We start from the raw sequence: 17,222 nt of genomic DNA, 5'->3' as shown, positions 1-17,222 counted from the left end.
CCTGTGAACTGTAGCACTCCTGCCTAGACGGGCTTCACTCACACTGGCTTCCTCTCAGTCCAAGGAACACATCGTGCTTTTTCTGTCTCAGGGCCTTTGAACTTGCTGTCCCTTCCATGTAGATGCGCTTCCCTGAGATCTTTGTTAGTTACATTCTCAACTAAAATGTCTGTCCTCAGAAAGCCTGCCCTTGACTTAACTCTAACTCTGTCATCTAAGGATGTGCTGTCCCCTACAGTAGCCACTAGTCAAGTGTGGCTATTAAAATTAAGCTGCACTAGAGGCACCTGGGTGGCTCAGTCGGTTAAGCATCTCCCTTCGGCCCAGGTCATGATCTCAGGGTCCCGGGATCAAGTCCTGCATTGGGCTCCCTGCTCAGCGGGGAGTCTGCTTCTCCCTCTGCCCCTCCCCCTGCTACTGCACGCTCTCCCGCTGACAAATAAATAAAATCTTCAAAACAAATAAAATGAAGCTAACTTAAAAATTCAGTTTCTCAGACACTAGCCATATTTCAAGTGCTCAATAGCCCCAGGTGGCCAGTGACTATCGTATTGGACAGCACAGACAGAGAACCTCTCCATCATCACAGAAAGTGCTATTGGACAGCGCCGGTCTCACGCGATATCTCATCCCTGTTGACCTTTATAACTTTACCTTATCTTGCCTCTTTCTAAAGTTACCAGAACAAGAACATGACTTACTTATCCTCCCTGTCTCTACTAGCGTAGAGCCTCGTTAAGGCAGGGCCTCGGTCGTGTTCACCTATGTATCTCTAACACTGGAAACAGTGCACTCTATAAACATGTGTTAGCCTGACAAGTTTTACAGGCATGAAATATTTCCAAGTGGAGTGGATCATGGAGGGGAGGTATTAGGGAACATTCTACGAAGAGGAGAAGATGGAATGATGTTTTCTGATGACTGAAACAACGGGAAGCCCGCGAGGAAAGTCCACGAGGGAAGGAAGCATGAATGGGAATGAGAGCACAGGAGAGGGTGGGCGACCTGAGGTGGCTGCCCTTGTGGAGGCAACCCTGGAAGAACTAGAGGGCGGAGAGGGTTGGGGGTTGGGATGGTTGTAAAGAACTGCTCTGGGTTCCACGTGGAAGTGGTCTTCGGGCAGTCTCTGGCCAGGCCCCAGGGCAGGTCAGGCCCTTGAGCACATTCAGACCACTTCAGGTTGTTTTTTGAGACCACAGAAAGCTGTGCCTATCAGGATGAGGCGTTTTGTATTTGCTTTGGTTAAACAGTGAGCAAGGGAGTGTTAGATCAGACCTGTGTTGTCTTGATTCAGTTAGTTTTTTTTTTTTTAAGATTTTATTTATTTGAGAGAGAGAGAGAGAAAGAGAACAAGCAGGGAGGAGGGGCAGAGGCAGAGGGAGAAGCAGACTTCCCACTGAGCAGGGAGCCCGATGTGGGGCTCAATCCCAGGACCCCTGGGATCATGACCTGAGCTGAAGGCAGCCGCTTAACCGCCTGAGCCACCCAGGCGCCCCTAGTTAGCTGGTTTTACTGACAAATCTAAAGACTATCAAGGCTGTTTTGAAAACAGAGAAAATCCGCAGAGGCAATCACAAATTGTGGCTGAACAGAAATACCATTCAAGACCAGACTCGGAAGACCAGCCAAGTGTCACAGAGCCATGGCTGAATGTTGTCAGGATATGTGATTTCTATTTTTCTTTATGAACATTCTGATGTTTCATTGCTTGCCTATTTAGCAATTAAAGCTTAATATATTTTGTAGTTTAATATATTTTAATGATTTTGTTATAAACTTATTATTCGGAGTGTCTTTTTTCATTATAATGAATTTTATCTTGTCAGAACGGAGAAAGCAATATGGCTGCTCGTATGACTACAGTCCATAAAACAGTGTCCAAATAGGCACCATTTTGACAAGAATCTGATGCAGGGTTTTCCATATTTTAAAGCAATACAAAACTTAATCTTATTTGTACTTTCATATTTTTTATTTTAATCGATGACTATTAGAGATCTTAATTTATATTGGTGTTATTATTACTCGATCCATAGCAAATAAAATTATTCATGAGGGTTAAACATAAAATTGACCTCCGAGTTGAGATCTGTTTGTCTTCCCTGGTCCACAGAAGGGAAATAACGATCAGGCCCTAAGTGCTTCTTATTGCTTCTGTTTTTTGAATTGTATTGTGTGAATGTGTGATACCTACACAAGTCCAAGATTCAAAAGGTTTAAAGGGTATACAATGGAGCATAAGCCTCTGTCCTATTCCCATCCTGCGTGCGGTTCTCTACAACCAGGAGGTAATCCCTGTGACCAGTTTCTGGAAGGAAGCTCTCTATACTGGACACATACACGTATTACACATGCTGCATCAGCTATACGCTCGGAATTAGGCATCATCATGTCTAGTTTTCACATGAAGAAGGTAAGGCTCAAGAGAGGTCATGGAGCTGTATTGGGAGCTGGGATTCAGACGCCAGGATGTTCGACTCCCGAGCCTCCCCTTTTTTTGCCCGTTTTGCCCTATCACCCACCCTTTCCTTAGCAGCGTGTTGTTGTGCAGAGGAATGAGAGACAGGCCCCACATTCAGAGGCTCAGCAATGTGTTCTTAAAAGTTGGATGTAGAGTTGTCCTGAGTAGGCCCGAAAGGGTCAGGAGGCAGCGTCAGCTGGGAGCAACAGCCAACAAGCAGAGGGGGGCCTGAGCCGGCCTAGGGGCAGCTGGAAGGGAAAAGAGGACATGGACCCTGAAAAGGCAGCCTCGGTAGAACTTGAGATGAAGATGAGAGAAGGGGAATCAAAGGTGACACTGCTTCTGAGCTGACTGAAGAAGTGGGGGGACCTCAAAAGAAATCGGGAAGTTGGAAGGGGGGCAGGACTGGAATTCTGGAGATGAGTTTCGCTGCAGACCTTACACTGGAGGCACTGGGCGCCTCGTCATGGAGAGCTCAGCAAGCAGGTGGAGATGGGGGTCTAGGTGGCAGGGCTGGGCAAGGGGAGGGTGTAGGTGAGACTCCGAAGTCCTAGGTGAAGGTGAAGGAAAGGGGGAGGAAGGAGTGAGGGGCACAGAGCTGGGAGGGGTAAGGGAAGGCCGGGACGGGCTGTGAGAGTCCAGGAAAGGTGGGTTTCGTGGGGTGGGAGGGCAGCCTCCTGACAGCATCAGACACTGGATAGGTCAAGGATATTAATGGTTTGAGAAAAGGCTTTATCACGGAGATCAGGCTGGTAGCCTTGAGAACATGTTTCCTCCGGAGAAGAGAATAATCATATTTTAAAGGAGCACATAAAGTAACTGGGAAGGAATGGCAGTATCATTGTCTTCCTTGGTCCATTTCAAAACTGCTGAGATTTGTTATCAGAAAATTTATCATCATGGAGCCAACCACAGAGGAATCACTAACTGGGCAACCTCAGCCCTCTTCTGCCTGACCACCTGGCACCCTGTGTCCCTCGGACGGCAGTGGCAGGGTGCTCCCGAGGCCGCCCGTTCACTCACCCGGATGTGCAGGTCCTGGAAGAAGATGAGGAGGGTCTGGCGAATCAGCTGGAACTCCCCCGCAGGGAGTCCTCCATATACCTGCCAGAGGCAAAGCAGAGAGAAGTGCTTCACTTCCAGAAGCGAGATGAGAAGGGCAGACAGGCAGGGCTAGCTGGGCGCTCGGGGGCGGGAGCCAGAGGAGCAGGCAGGAGACTCAGCTGCAGGGGTGAGAGGGGCAGCAGGACAGCCAGCGCGGCTGACCCCATCATGCCACATCCGAGCAGGGGGACACTTCACCCGTCCTGTTCCCCACAGCCCTGCAGGGGCCCTTCCCCAACATTTAGCAGAATGTCCACCGCCAGCTCCCTTTCAGAGAAGTCGGGGGGCAACAGCCATGCTCTGGGTCGTTGCTTTCCCGACGTGGAAGGCGACAGTGACAGGGCCTAAGGTGGTAATGCCTATTACATGACCGAAACGGACCCTCGTAGGAGTTTAGAATTTACCGGGAGAGCGGCAGGCTTTGCCATCCCTCATCCTGTTCTGTCTGTCGTAGAATCTGGCTGTGTTTCACGGGGGAATGAGGACAAGAACGGGGCTGAGAGGTGACGGCCCGGTGACCCGCTTACTTCAGTCAGCTGCCGGAAAGTCTCCTCCACCTGATGCTGGATGGCTGGGGAGTCTTGGATGAAACCCTTGATGGCGTCTAAATGATTGAAAGTGACCAGCAACACATCCTTGGGGCGGGGACACAGCAGTACTTGGTATTTGAAAGCCATAGTCATCAGGTCATAGAGCTGAACGAAATAGATAGAGGCAGACGTCAGCACCTCCACACAAGCGGCCAGCCAAGAATTTACTGAAAACCATGTCATACAGCTCAGGTGACCATGTCAGTTACCACTCCAACCAAGAGTGTAAAAGGGCATGATGTGAATAATGAAGCCAGGACAACAGGTAGAAACCAGGGCACTCCCGGGAAAACCAGGGTTTCTGGTCAGCTTATGTGTGCTGCTGAGGGAACACATTTGGAACAGTATCGGCAGCCATGGGGTCCCGGACTGGGTGCTGGCCTCGGAGAGAGAAAGTTCAAAAACCAGCCCTCTGCAGCTGCGGCTGACATGTGGATGGCCCTGGCCACGTCCCTTTGCCTCTCTGAGCCTGAATTCTCTCATGTGTAAAAAATATTCTCTGGGGCGCCTGGGTGGCTCAGTTGGTTGAGTGGCCAACTCTTGATTTCCCCTCAGGTCATGATCTCACAGTCATGGAATCGAGCTCCGTGTCGGGCTCTAGGCTCAGTGTGGAGTCTGCTGGAGATTCTTCTCTCCCCTTCTCCCTCCCCCAGTTCGAGCTCTCTCTCTCTCTCTCAAATAAATACATAAATAAATAAGACCTTAAAACAATACTCCCTAATTTCCTGTCATTGCTAAACTGCTGAGAGGAGTCAAGGAGACAGTGTGTGTGCAGGAGGCGAGTGTGAAGTCCTACAACCGTGTCAGAGCAATTTTAAATGATGAACAATACTTAATGAGCTATCGGCAAGGCCCATGTGTGGTCTGACCGTCTGCGAATGATTGGAGGCGAGACACTGCTGCGGACCAAAGTGGTCAAGATAGGTTTTGTGGAAGCAGAAGGCTGCAGTCACAGGTTCACACGGACTGAGGGAGGGGAAAGGCGTTCTAGGTGAGGGGAACGGTGCGCAGGGGGGTCCGGAGGCAGCAACGAGTGTGCTCTTTTCCTGGGAGAACGAGGCGAACAGCCTGATAAGAGAGGGCAGTTCGTGTCGGGGTCGGTGGGAAGTAGAGTTGGATAAATATGGCAAGGCTAGAATATTAGAAGGTTTTAGAAAGACAGGCAAAATAATTCAGACTAGACATGGTGGGGCCTAGGGGAGCTCCTGAAGTTCTCTGAGCTGCCGTGATGGAAGTGATCGTTAAGCCAGATTAGTGAGTCTGGCCATGATGAGATGCGATGGAAGGGAGGCTGGAGGTGGGGAGATAGGTGCACAATAACATCTAGGGACGACAAGACTGAAAGAAACTTTGCTGGAATAATCCAGATGTAAGGCCTGGACTAAAGATGGTGGGCACGGAAAAAGCCAGGAAAAGAAGCGCCTGTGATTCTTCGAAGGAATAACTGTCACATATGACGACTGCCTGAGTAGGTTTGGGGCCGAAGATGAGGGCTGTCCGAAACGGCCACAGTGTTTCCCACCTGGTGCCTTGGAGAAGGCTGACACTGCCAGTGGCAGGGCAGTCTGGGGGATGGGGGGTGGGGGGGGTGGGGGGGAAGGAACCAGTCTGGGAGAGAAGCTGTGGGTGAGGGGCGCCTGGATGGCATAGCGGTTGGGCGTCTGCCTTCGGCTCAGGGCGTGATCCCGGCGTTACGGGATCGAGCCCCACATCAGGCTCTTCCGCTGTGAGCCTGCTTTTTCCTCTCCCACTCCCCCTGCTTGTGTTCCCTCTCTCGCTGGCCGTCTCTATCTCTGTCGAATAAATAAAATCTTAAAAAAAAAAAAAAAGAAGCTGTGGGTGAGACCGATGCAGGATGGAGACCGTAATCTACACCCATGGAGGGTAGTGCTAAGCACACTCACACACATCCCCTTGTGTGGTCCCATTTAATCTTCACACGGACTCTATGATGAAGATGCTAGTCCCAGCTTAAAAATAAAGAGACTGGCTTAATTTCACATAGCTGGTAATTAGTGGCAGGGTGAGCTTTGAACTCAGGACGTTCAGATCCTAAGGCATTTGCTAGAACTATCTAGATGATTCCATTTCTCCAACATGCAGGTACACATTTCATTTAGAGAGGGAAGTACCCAGGAATACCCTGGGAGGTGTGTGTGGGGAATGTATAATACTAAAGATATCGACTTGGGACTCTCTGCCATCATTATCACATGTTGAGCTCCTGTTGTGGCTAGGACACCATGAGAGGAATAAAGGATGAAACCAGGCAGAAGATAAAGAAATGAAAGTTCAGAGCTATTCAGTAAATTGAGTCTATAGCTAGTAACTGGTAGAGCTAAGACTTGAATCCAGGTTTTTTGATTCCAAATTCTGTGTCCTTTCTCCATGGAAACTTAAGCCTTCTTAAAAGCAGAAGGAGAAGAGCAACCAGAGTAGAGGTGATCACCATTGATCGAACATCAATTATGTGCCAGGCCTCTGTGTGTTATGTTTTCTGACTGAATCCTGAAACTGATGAAAGAGCTATTATTATCCCCATTTTATAGATGAGAAAATGGAGGCTCAAGGAGATAAAGTAGCTTTCCAGAAGTAAGTGAGAGGAGGTAAGGGCACAGTTAAAGGGAGATGGCTCCCTGAGATTGCCAGGTACCTGCAGGAAGTGAGCACGGATTTTGTATAGTTGGCACTTACCGTCAGTCCTCAGGATTCAAAAAAATTCACATAATGAAGGAACTAAAAAATGAATTATTTAAAAATTGTTATTATTATTGCTATTATTAAAAGTAACTGAGGCCCGTATTTTATTTAGATGTCATTAGTTTTCCCCTAATGTCCTGTTTCTGTTTCAGGACCCATTACATTTAGTCATCAGGTCTCCTTAGGCCTCTCTCTCTTGGCTGTGATGATTTCTCTAACTGTCCTTGTTTTTGGTGGCCTTGAGAGTTTTGAGTACTGCTCAGGTACTTGTAACATGACCTCCAAATGTTATCTGTCTGATTTTTTTAAAAAAGATTTTATTTATTTATTAAACACAGACAGCGAGAGAGATAGCGAGAGAGCACAAGCATGGGGAGCAGCAGAGGAAGAGGGAGAAGCTGGCTCTTCATGAGCAGGGAGCCCGATGCGGGGCTCGATCCCAGGACCCTGGGATCATGACCTAAGCCAAAGGCAGACACTTAACCGACTAAGCCACCCAGGCGCCCCATCTGTCTGATGTTTTTCTCACAATCGGAATGGGGTGTGGGTTTTTGGAAGGAAGACCGCGGAGATAGAGTGCTATCCTCATCACACTGTACCAGGGTGCATACAACCAACATGACTCATCACCGTTGTCATTGACCTTGTAGTGTTTGTCATTTCTCCACTATAAATCACCTGTTCTCTTCCCTCTCCATACCACCCCTTTGGAAGGAAGTCACTGAGTATAGCCCCCACACAGGGAGGGGGTATCTGTATTCTGAACTGGAGAGTTTTTTGAATAGGAGATTTGTCTATTCTCTGCCGTTATTTATTTAGAATTATTATTTTAAAACTCAGATAATTTGTTTCCCAAAGAAATAGATACGTTCTTTTTTTTTTTTTTTTTTTTTTTAAGATTTTATCCATTCATTTAAGAGAGAGAGTGTGAGAGAGCATGAGCCGGGGGAGGGGCAGAGGGAGAAGGAGAAGCAGACTCCCTGCTGAGCAGGGAGCCCCACCCGACATAGGGCTTGATCCCAGGACCCCAGGATCATGACCCGAGATGAAGGCTGATGCCCAACCGACTGAGCTGCCCAGGTGCCCCAATATGTTCACGTTCTAAGTAAAGACTGAGCAGTTTTGAATTTGCTTTAAAAATGCCCAGTTTCGGGGCGCCTGGGTGGCACAGCGGTTAAGCGTCTGCCTTCGGCTCAGGGCGTGATCCCGGCGTTCTGGGATCGAGCCCCACATCAGGCTCCTCCGCTAGGAGCCTGCTTCTTCCTCTCCCACTCCCCCTGCTTGTGTTCCCTCTGTCGCTGGCTGTCTCTATCTCTGTCGAATAAATAAATAAAATCTTTAAAAAAAAATGCCCAGTTTCCTCATCACAGAGCTGAGATTTGTTAAGAATGAAGCAGAATTAAAGTTTTTAGGGTTAGACACTTGCATTGGATTGACGTGTGTGTTCCTAAATACGGCCATGAATGCCAGCTCTCTCTTTGGGCAGGTGGAATGACACTAACATCAGAGGGGTTGGGATGGATGACTTCAGGTTCTTTCTAACTCCGGAACTCAATACCAACAACTGATACTTACAAGTGCCTTTTTTTGGCAAGGCACCCCTGCGTATATCATCCCATTTGACCCAGTCTGTGCTCATGCCCCAAAGGTACAAGAAATGCAACCGACGGGATGGAGGCAGCTGTCTGCTCACCTTATCCATGCTGGCCTGGTTCAGCCTCATAATGGAGGCATGAGCCAGGCGGTCGTAGACAGTCCTCAGGGCCTTCTTGGAGTAGAGCTCTTGGGGTTTGAACAATTCCTCCATAAACTTTCGATTGAACATGGTTGAGATGATGTCATTCAGAACTGTAGAGACAAGAGAGAATACAGCTGAGTAAGGTGCCAGAGGAAGCTTTATGCAGGAGATGCTCTCTGTACATGAACGGGATGCAGGAGCTGGGTCTATGCAGAGTGGGGGTGCTGATGTGCTGTGAGATCTGCTCCCTCAGGAGAAACCACGCAGGTGTCCTAATAGAGAGCGGGGTCCCGAGTGCTTTATGGGACTGTCTCGGAGCAAGCATAAATGTGACAATGTACAGATATGTTGTGCTTCAGTGGTTATAAACCATTTTGATATGTACGTTATCTCACTTGATGATAGGGGAGATGTTTCTTTAAAAGATTCCTATGAACGTTTTAGATTATAGCTCTTCCTTAAAATGAGAAACAGCATTTTTTTTTTTTGGTTTGTTTAGCTCATCTATAACGTTTTTACTTAAAATTAAATTTCATAAAAATGGGACCAATAATGGTAATTGACTCTTTTTAAAGAAAAAAACATCCTATGAAAATAGACAAGTCTACCCACTGGTTAGAGATGAAAACATTTCTAATGTTTCCACAAGACATGTACTTCAGATTAGCACCATTTTAAAATGCCTTAATTTCTACATTTGATCTATAATATTGATATTATATTTTGTCTTATATTTTGTTCAAATGGAAAATTTCCATCTGGTGAGAATAAAAATCCTAAGGCATGTGCCAACTCAAGTGTCTATAATTCTAGTTCTTCATTCACTCGTTCATGTTGATATTTTGTGCTACTCAAATAATATTAGTTGAAGGCTAGGAAAACCCTCTGGTACAAGAAATAGGAACAGGTATGTATGGACACAGATTATTCTGAATTGAGCCAGATATATCCCGGCCTAAGGGTGACAGTATATGGATGCTGAGAATATACATTCATTAAAACCTGACAGAAAACTGACGACTTACAATAATTATACAAAATCAATTATTAAACACGAGTGATTATCACTGAAAGATACAAATGCCCCTTTCTCTTGCACCGGGTGATTGGTTGTGACCGTGTATTTTAGAGACAGATGGCAAGGTAGCTCATTCAGGTCATGGTTTCAGGCACTCTGTCCAACTTTAAATAATTGATAGAAGTACCCGGGGGCCAAGCCAGCATCAGGGTGCCTGGCTGGCTCAGTTCGTAGAGCACACGACTCTGGATCGTGGGGTTGTGAGTTTGAGCCCCACTTTGGGTGTAGAGATTACTTAAAAAAAAATAAAATCTCAGGGTGCCTGGGTGGCTTAGTCGGTTAAATGTTTGACTCTTGATCTCAGCTCAGGTCTTGATCTCAGGGTTGTGAGTTCAAGCTCTGTGCTGGGCTCCACGCGGGGTGTGGAGCCTACTTATAAATAAATAAATAAATAAATAAATAAATAAATAAATAAATAAATAAAATCTTTTGAAAAAGGCATCTCAAAGAGCATTTTTGGGGACAAGGGGGAGCTGAGGGCTGGTTGCATTTAAATCTTATATGGAAGGGCTACAGAGATGGGGGAGGGGATTCCCCACATTTTGACACAAAAGAACTAAATGACTAACTCCCTACAGATGTGTTGAACTCACACTCGACCTTGGACTTTACTGGAGGCTCCATCCTCTGTGAGGAAGAACCAGATCCATTACCAGCACAGGGTACCTCTCACATCTGACAATTTGAACCCATTGCAGCTTGCCCTTAATGCACGCTAACATTTCCGCAGTGTGGACAGCTTGCAGACATAGGAACTTCTCTGGGTTTGCTTCATGAACGGTCTTTTGTCCTTGACCTAAGCAAGCAAGGACCTGCAAGAAACTGGGTTTTCTACCTTTTTCTTACCATAGCCTGTATCAAATGCAGAATTTGCAAGGAAATAGGTACAAATGAAAAGCCACACACGAGGCCTTGAGAGAAAGAATTTGAAGAATTTCCCACGGATTTATGCAGGGCAAAGAGGAGTGCCCAAGAGGAAGGATTCCAGTTGAAGGATAGTATCAGCCCCGATTATGTCAATGCTTACAGAAGCTGCCATTTGCCTGGGTGCTGAGCCGTTTCTCTAGGGTCTTTGAGTCCCTAGCAGTATCAATGAAAATAGCTTAGACCCAAATACATCAGTTCTAAAAGAAAGAAAATTGCAGGGGCATGGTTAGTCACTCTGGCAAAGTGAAAAGCAAAATGAAGCCTTTCCCCCTGGGAAGTGAATAGGGTCCTTGCACCCTAACTACCAGAAAGTTCACCTGTTGTTAAGAGTACAGCACGTCCTGCCCCTGTGGGCCGAGCACTGAACACAAATGACCCCAAGAGGAAATGGCAGTTTGATGATTGGTCCCTGGTACCCGGAGCTCCGCCTCTTGAATTTAAGTCTTTGGAAAGAATATGGGGGCACAAATTGACAAGTTTACATCTCACACTGTGCTTTACCTAGCACTTGGTTGAGGTGGGCCTAAATCTGTACCAGACATGAGATAAACACCAGGGCACAAAGTGGAACTGGAAGCTATCCCTGTCCTAGGGAAGCAGCCCACGTCGTATTTAAGTTAAACCTGAGAAATGGGTTTAAGCAGACCTGTCGGTCAGTCTTGGTGTTAGTTTTTGGCACTCACATGAGCTTTGCATAATTTCATGAGGCAGGAATGCACTAGAAGCCAGGTTTTGGGGGGTGGGGTAGAGACTAAGGGCAGGCAAGGAAGTAATTTTTCACAGGTGCATCAGGAGTTTAGTAACTGAGTTCTTAACAGATCAGGTTGCTCGTCCTGGGTTCTGATTAGGAAGTCAGTTTCAGCTCATTATTTTGTAATGCCTAAGTTAAAATAAATTCCAATAATTCAATTATGTATGCTAACAGTCTTCATAATCCATGCCTCTTGCCTGAAATTCTGCTCTGCATCAAGAGATGGGCCAAAAACTGCTCACAGAAAGTGGTAAAAGACAATAGAATTCTACCAAGCACTTCATTTGGGTTTTTCTTTGAGCCGGGCCCGATGAATAATTCTCTCAATGAAAGCAACTGAGTTTTTACCAACTACCTCTGCTATACATTTGTTTATTGGGAACACGCAGTTTGGAACCCAGGGTAAAAGGGAGAAGCTACAGCTTCTGGATGGTTACCACTTTTGAATCCTTACTATGTTTCAGGCACTGGGCTAGAACTTTCCATGCATTCTCTCATTTAAACCCCAAGACAACTCTGAATTATTCTCCTTATTCTATCAAGGAGGAACATTGAGTCTTAGAGATGTTAAAGTCCAAGGTCACACAGCTGGTGGTGGAAGTGAAATTAGGATGGGGTGTTTGATCTTAATGCTCGTGCTCTTAAACGTGACATGCATCGTCTCCTCAGCATAGCTGGTATGCTGAGAGCACTGAAAATACTTAGGACGATGGGTGAGGACATGCATCGACTGCACCCAAATGTCAAGTGATGGAAGGTCCTTGCGACATTTAAGGGTGAGAAAGGCTAAGGATTTATTCTGAGGAATCGGCACATTTTTCAGGTTGGCTGCTAGTCGTGGGCGAAGGGGAAACTGAAGATTTGGCACAACAAGCCCATAGCGCAGGCGTGCTTTGGCCCACAGGTCTGGCAGCCCTGCAGCCACCTGCTTCCATTTTCCTCCATTGCTCAGTAGAGCGCTCTGTGTGCTGGGGAGAATGGCTCAGGGGGGTGCACTGGTGTCAAAGCACAATTCTTTGGCTGCGCGATACTGTCACAGAATTGTTTTAAAGGACTACCAAATAGGACAGCTGACCTAGAAGTGTAGTTACTGCCCCAGCAATCCCTGCAGAACTTGGACAAGATGAAGAGACAAATACCGCAGGTGCCACATGGTCCTTTGGCCAAAGTGTGCTTGCTTTTCGTCTTACGTGCTATATTTATTTAATAAGAGATTCCAACGTACAACCAGTCTCTTGGCTAAAGAGAAACTCATGACTGTGTTCTTCCTTAGACATGGTTAGAGGGGTCCCCCAGTAAGCCCAGTGATGAAGGACCGAGTGAGCCTGTGGATGCAGACTGAACGCATGCAGCCCAGAGATAGCATACCTCGTTTTCTGTCCACCTCTGTCCATTCATCTACATGAAGCATATAAAAAGAAAACACCAGTTCATGAAGCAAGAACATTCTTTTCAAGGAGGCTTTAAAAATACCAATTCCAATGATCTGGTCTATGAAACTTTATTTTTGCATGTTTGCATTAATGTCTAATGCCAATACTCTGCCTTCCATTTGAAACTTTGAAAAGGATGATGGGTAAATAACAAGTTCCAAAAAAGCCCTGGAGAGACTATACCTTCCAGAGAGGGTCCTCGTGGGAGAGGAAACCCAGAACTAGCTCCCCTGGGGTTTATCCTGGAAGGCCCGAGAGGTCACTTTCTGTAATGCTATGAGAATACACATCATTCAAAAGAAGGCTTTACAAGGGCGCCTGGGTGGCACAGTCAGTTAAGCATCTGACTCAGGAGGACCGGGGTGGTGGTGCCACAAGGGGCTCACATACACTAAAGGACAGCGGCTCCCTGCTGTTGACAAAGTGGAGCTGGCCGAAGCATGCCCAGTGTTCGCGCACTCCTGCAGGCAATCATGCTCAGCTCCGGCAGAGGTCGCTGGAGTGCTGCGCGCGCCCCGTCCCGGTCCTCCGGAGGATCCAGGGGAAGGTAAAGGATGCCCCCTCTTTCTGTTATTTTTCCAGATGACTTGCTTTTGCCAATTTCACTTTAGTTATATTTTGAGTGGGACGAAGGCCCAAGGCTATCCAGAGCTGCCTGCTAAATTGGAACTAGAAAAATAAAAACAGAACCTCACCACCATTTGGTTGCTCAGTACTTCACTGTGATCTGCTCGTCCTGGAAAAACCACTTACTGGCTGTGTGTCTCAGTTTCCCCTTCTGTAAAATGAGGAATGTAAACAAAATGTAATAGGGCCTTATTTATGAGTATTTTTAAGAGGACTGGAGTGAGGCAAAGGCAGCTTTTACTATTCTTGCTATTGCTTAAAACGGGGGGGGGGGGACGACGACATTCATATGCAACACTCAAAAGTTGCCCCATGGCGAGAACACTTCCTTTCTGTTGAATCCTAAACTAGAGGCTCCACTGTGGTGAAAAACTGCAGTATCTGCATTGGCCCCGGGGAGCGGCAGGGCCTCCAGGAGACCAATTAGTTGTGCAAGAGAATGAAAACACCTAGAAGAAATATGATTTCCATTCACAGCATCAACGGGGCCTCGTTTACTGTGTCTGGTGTTGTCTAGGCCTCTGTGCACCAGCAGCTGTCACAGTGGCTCCTGCAGCTACACCAGCGCTCAGTGGTGGGACAGATGGGTGTTTCTCAGCTTTCTGAATCCTGCACCCTGCACCCTGTTTTCTCGCTGTCTTCTATGAGCCCCCCTGAGCCAGTTACTTTGTGTCATTTCTCTCATAAAATCAGTGGGTCCACTGGACAGTTTTTTCAGAGCTCTCCCTCTCTTCCTGACCTCCCATTCCCCCAACCCCCAAAGATTCTGATAGAATCCCCCCACATATGGAAGTATAGTGTAGCAGTTAAGAACATATTGGCTAAGAGTATGAGCTCTGGAGCCTGATGACCTAGGTTCAAATCCCTAACTCCTCCTCTTACTGGCTATGTAACCCCAGGCAAATTAACTTTAGTTTCCCCATCTGTAAAATGGGGACAGTATTACCTACATGGTAGTATAGTTGTGGGGATTAAGGTCTTCAGAGAAGTCCTTGGTAGACAGTAAGTGCTTAATAAATGTTGTTGTTAGGAAGATATGACCCCCAGTTTTAGAAGCAGTTACTGGATGACGCTGATCCAAAGCCCTACCTCCCGTGAATGCAGGAAAGGGCTGGATCAGGCTCCATCCAGCATTTCACATGATGTCTGACACTCACCTAAACTGTGGAAGGAAGGAATGAGTGTGTGAATGTGAATTACTGAAAATGGTTGAAACTCCCTAAAGCTGTATTTAGCAAACCCAGAAGAACCAAAGCTCCTGAAGACAAAGGAAACCAGACCCTTTGTATTCACAGGGTCTTGCCCAGACCCCCTCTTGAAAGCCAATACCTGATGTTGAATACATGATCTCATTCAATTCTGACAACTTTGCTGTTAGTATGTGGGATGCCCATTTCATGGAAAAAAGAAACAGGCTTATAGAAGTTACACTCCAAGGTCATACAGCTAGTTTGATGGCAAAGCTGGAATTGGAACCCAACTGTATGGCTGCAGAGAGTCTTAATTGCTCTTAATTGCTAATTTATACCATTTTCCAAGACGCAGAGCGCCAGTGCAAGGGCTACCTGTCAGCTCACTGTGCCATTAGCCTGAATACAATCACAGAACATATGTGCCAAGGAAAACAGAACCTTCTTGAGGAAGAAATGGCGACATCATATAAAAACAGCCAATTTAGATCATCGGTTCAACAAACATTGACTGAACACCAGTTCATTCTGGTCTAGGCACTCTGCTAGGTGCTGGAGTACAAAGATGAAGATAATTACGTGCCCCCCCAGGTCTGTGGGGGAGACACCCACAGACCATTGCAGTTTAACCTGGCTAGCGATAAGATAGGCAGAGGCACGCATGGGGTGCTATGGGAGTATTCTCAGACCCTTTCCCCAGGTGGGGAGGCTTCCTGAAGGAGCTGATTCTCAAGCTGAATAATGCAGTATGGAAGAGGAACCATTAGCATAGAAATGGGAGCTTTGGGGGAGAATGGGGATTATTAGCAGGGAAATGTATTCACATGCTTTAAATGTAGACCTACAAGCAGCTTGGTATTAAGATACAAAGTAGGAGGTAGGCAGTGGTGGAAGGTGGGACTGCAGAGGTGGAGAGAGATCAGGTCAGCAGGGGCCCTGAAATGTCCTGCCAAAGATTTTGTCTCCATCCAAACATCAGTGAAAGTTGACAAAGGGTTTTAAGTAGCAGGGGGTATGGACAGATTTGCATTTTAGAAAGCTCACGGGCAGCAGTGTGCAGAATGAAGGGAGGGGGTATGAGATAGGGAGTTCTTTTTATGTCTTTGTGTGTGGACTTGGACTCAGTCTCACAGACACAGTAGTGAATATCTGAATATGTATGCTTAACATCTGAATATGTACGTTTAACATCAGTTGAGCACACGGATCTCTGGAGAGAATAAATTTTTAATCTGGGGTCATGTCAGTTTCCTTTGTACCAACTTATCTTTCTCTACCTTGAAATATATATTTTCTTCTGTACTTAATCCCAGGAAACCTGGTGAAAGCAGTTGTTGGTTGAGAAGGGAGGAAAAGAAGAAGAAAATGGTAGCAGAGTGTTCTGGGTGGTCATTTCTCTGGAGATTAGATGTGGTGTATATGGGTGCCAGATTTTGCATTTTAGAAACTCTCATATAATTATTTCCAGAACTGCCTTCTCTTCCAATAACTGTGAAGGGAATAACATAACTTTCTTATGTTTTCTTATTCATCTGTTATTTCAGACGCGATCGGGTACGTTCAGGGTGGTATGGCCATAGACTCATCCGTTATTTCAGAACCCAGAATTAGCTTCTGAAATGAGCAAGACTGGCCTCCAGCTCATGAAGGAGGATACCACACAGAGGACGGGAGACTCAGCACCTGTTGGGGTGGGGGTGGGGGGAGAGGATGCTTGGACTAGCAAAGAGTGTTTGGCCAGGTGGTGGGCAGCTCGGTCTCCTACATTTGGGAGGGGCTGGTTGTCAAGAGAAATAGGGAAATCATCTCTCCAATTTGAGGGGATGAGGATATGGGTGTGTGTGTGTCAGGTCCCCTAATAACAGCGCGGGTATTAAATCCTTCTGCTGTAAAAACATCTTTTGGGGGAATTTGACTCCTGAGAGGCCCTGAGCGGATGGCGCTGTGGCGTTGTGCCAAAGGTCCCTGGCTATAGGAGCGCGCGGTGCAGGGGTGTTGGTCAGTCTGCAGGGGGGCCTGGCTGTGGCGGTCCGGCTGTGCGCGCCGCGGCGGCAGTGAGGGGAACAGGCTGCCGGGCGTGGGGCTGGCTGTGGGGCCGGGTGCCTCTCACCTTTGCGGGCCTTGTCTCCCGGGATGTTCTGGGCCCGCAGCCGCTGGTCCAGAATGTAAAGCATCTCCCCGCCCAAGTTCAAGAAGAGCAGCGGTAGTGTCCGCACCGACATGGTGTCGGATGCCGGCGGGGCAGGCGAAGGGCCACGGGACTGGGAGCCGGAGGCCTGGATGCTCGGCCGCCGCGTCCGGTCGCCTGGTTGCCAGGGCAGCGCGGCGGATGGCCGAAGAAACCAATCAGCGGGCCGTTTGTTGGGAGGCGCCCGGAGCGGACACTGATTGGGCCGGCGGCAGCGGCCCCCGCGGTAGGTTGTGTGGGTCCGCGGTTCTCGCGGCGGTTTTCCCTCGCGAGCGGGCGGCAGGGAGAGGGCCTGGCCCAGCTCATTCGCGCGACCCCCTCCATCCCCACCCCGCCTGGGAGCGAGTTAAGCCCGAGCAGAACTTCCGGGAGGCTCCGCCCTTTCCTAGCTGTGTGACTCTGGGCAGGTGCTTGAGGCTGGCCTTGCTCCACTCG

The 17,222-nt window shown here is 47.5% G+C and overlaps 1 protein-coding gene across 1 annotated transcript in view; it reads right to left on the bottom strand.

Moving 5' to 3' along the window:
- Window positions 1–16,919, bottom strand: part of OSCP1 (organic solute carrier partner 1) — a 30,531-nt gene extending 13,612 nt beyond the window's left edge. Inside the window, exons 1-4 of the mRNA XM_045782405.2 lie at window positions 16,710–16,919; window positions 8,549–8,703; window positions 4,093–4,260; window positions 3,485–3,565 (exon numbers count right to left, since the gene is read on the bottom strand). Of these exons, the coding sequence (XP_045638361.1) occupies window positions 3,485–3,565; window positions 4,093–4,260; window positions 8,549–8,703; window positions 16,710–16,821 (516 nt within the window). The 5' untranslated portion in view covers window positions 16,822–16,919. The remainder of the gene's footprint in view (window positions 1–3,484; window positions 3,566–4,092; window positions 4,261–8,548; window positions 8,704–16,709) is intronic.
- Between the last annotated feature and the right edge of the window lie 303 nt (window positions 16,920–17,222).

This window comes from Ursus americanus, chromosome 33, assembly GCF_024610735.1.
Source record: "Ursus americanus isolate L20-20 chromosome 33, mUrsAme1.1.p, whole genome shotgun sequence".
NCBI classification, from domain to species: Eukaryota; Metazoa; Chordata; class Mammalia; order Carnivora; family Ursidae; genus Ursus; species Ursus americanus.
The sequence above is the reverse complement of the archived record's forward strand: the minus strand, read 5'-3'. Positions and strand labels throughout refer to the sequence as shown.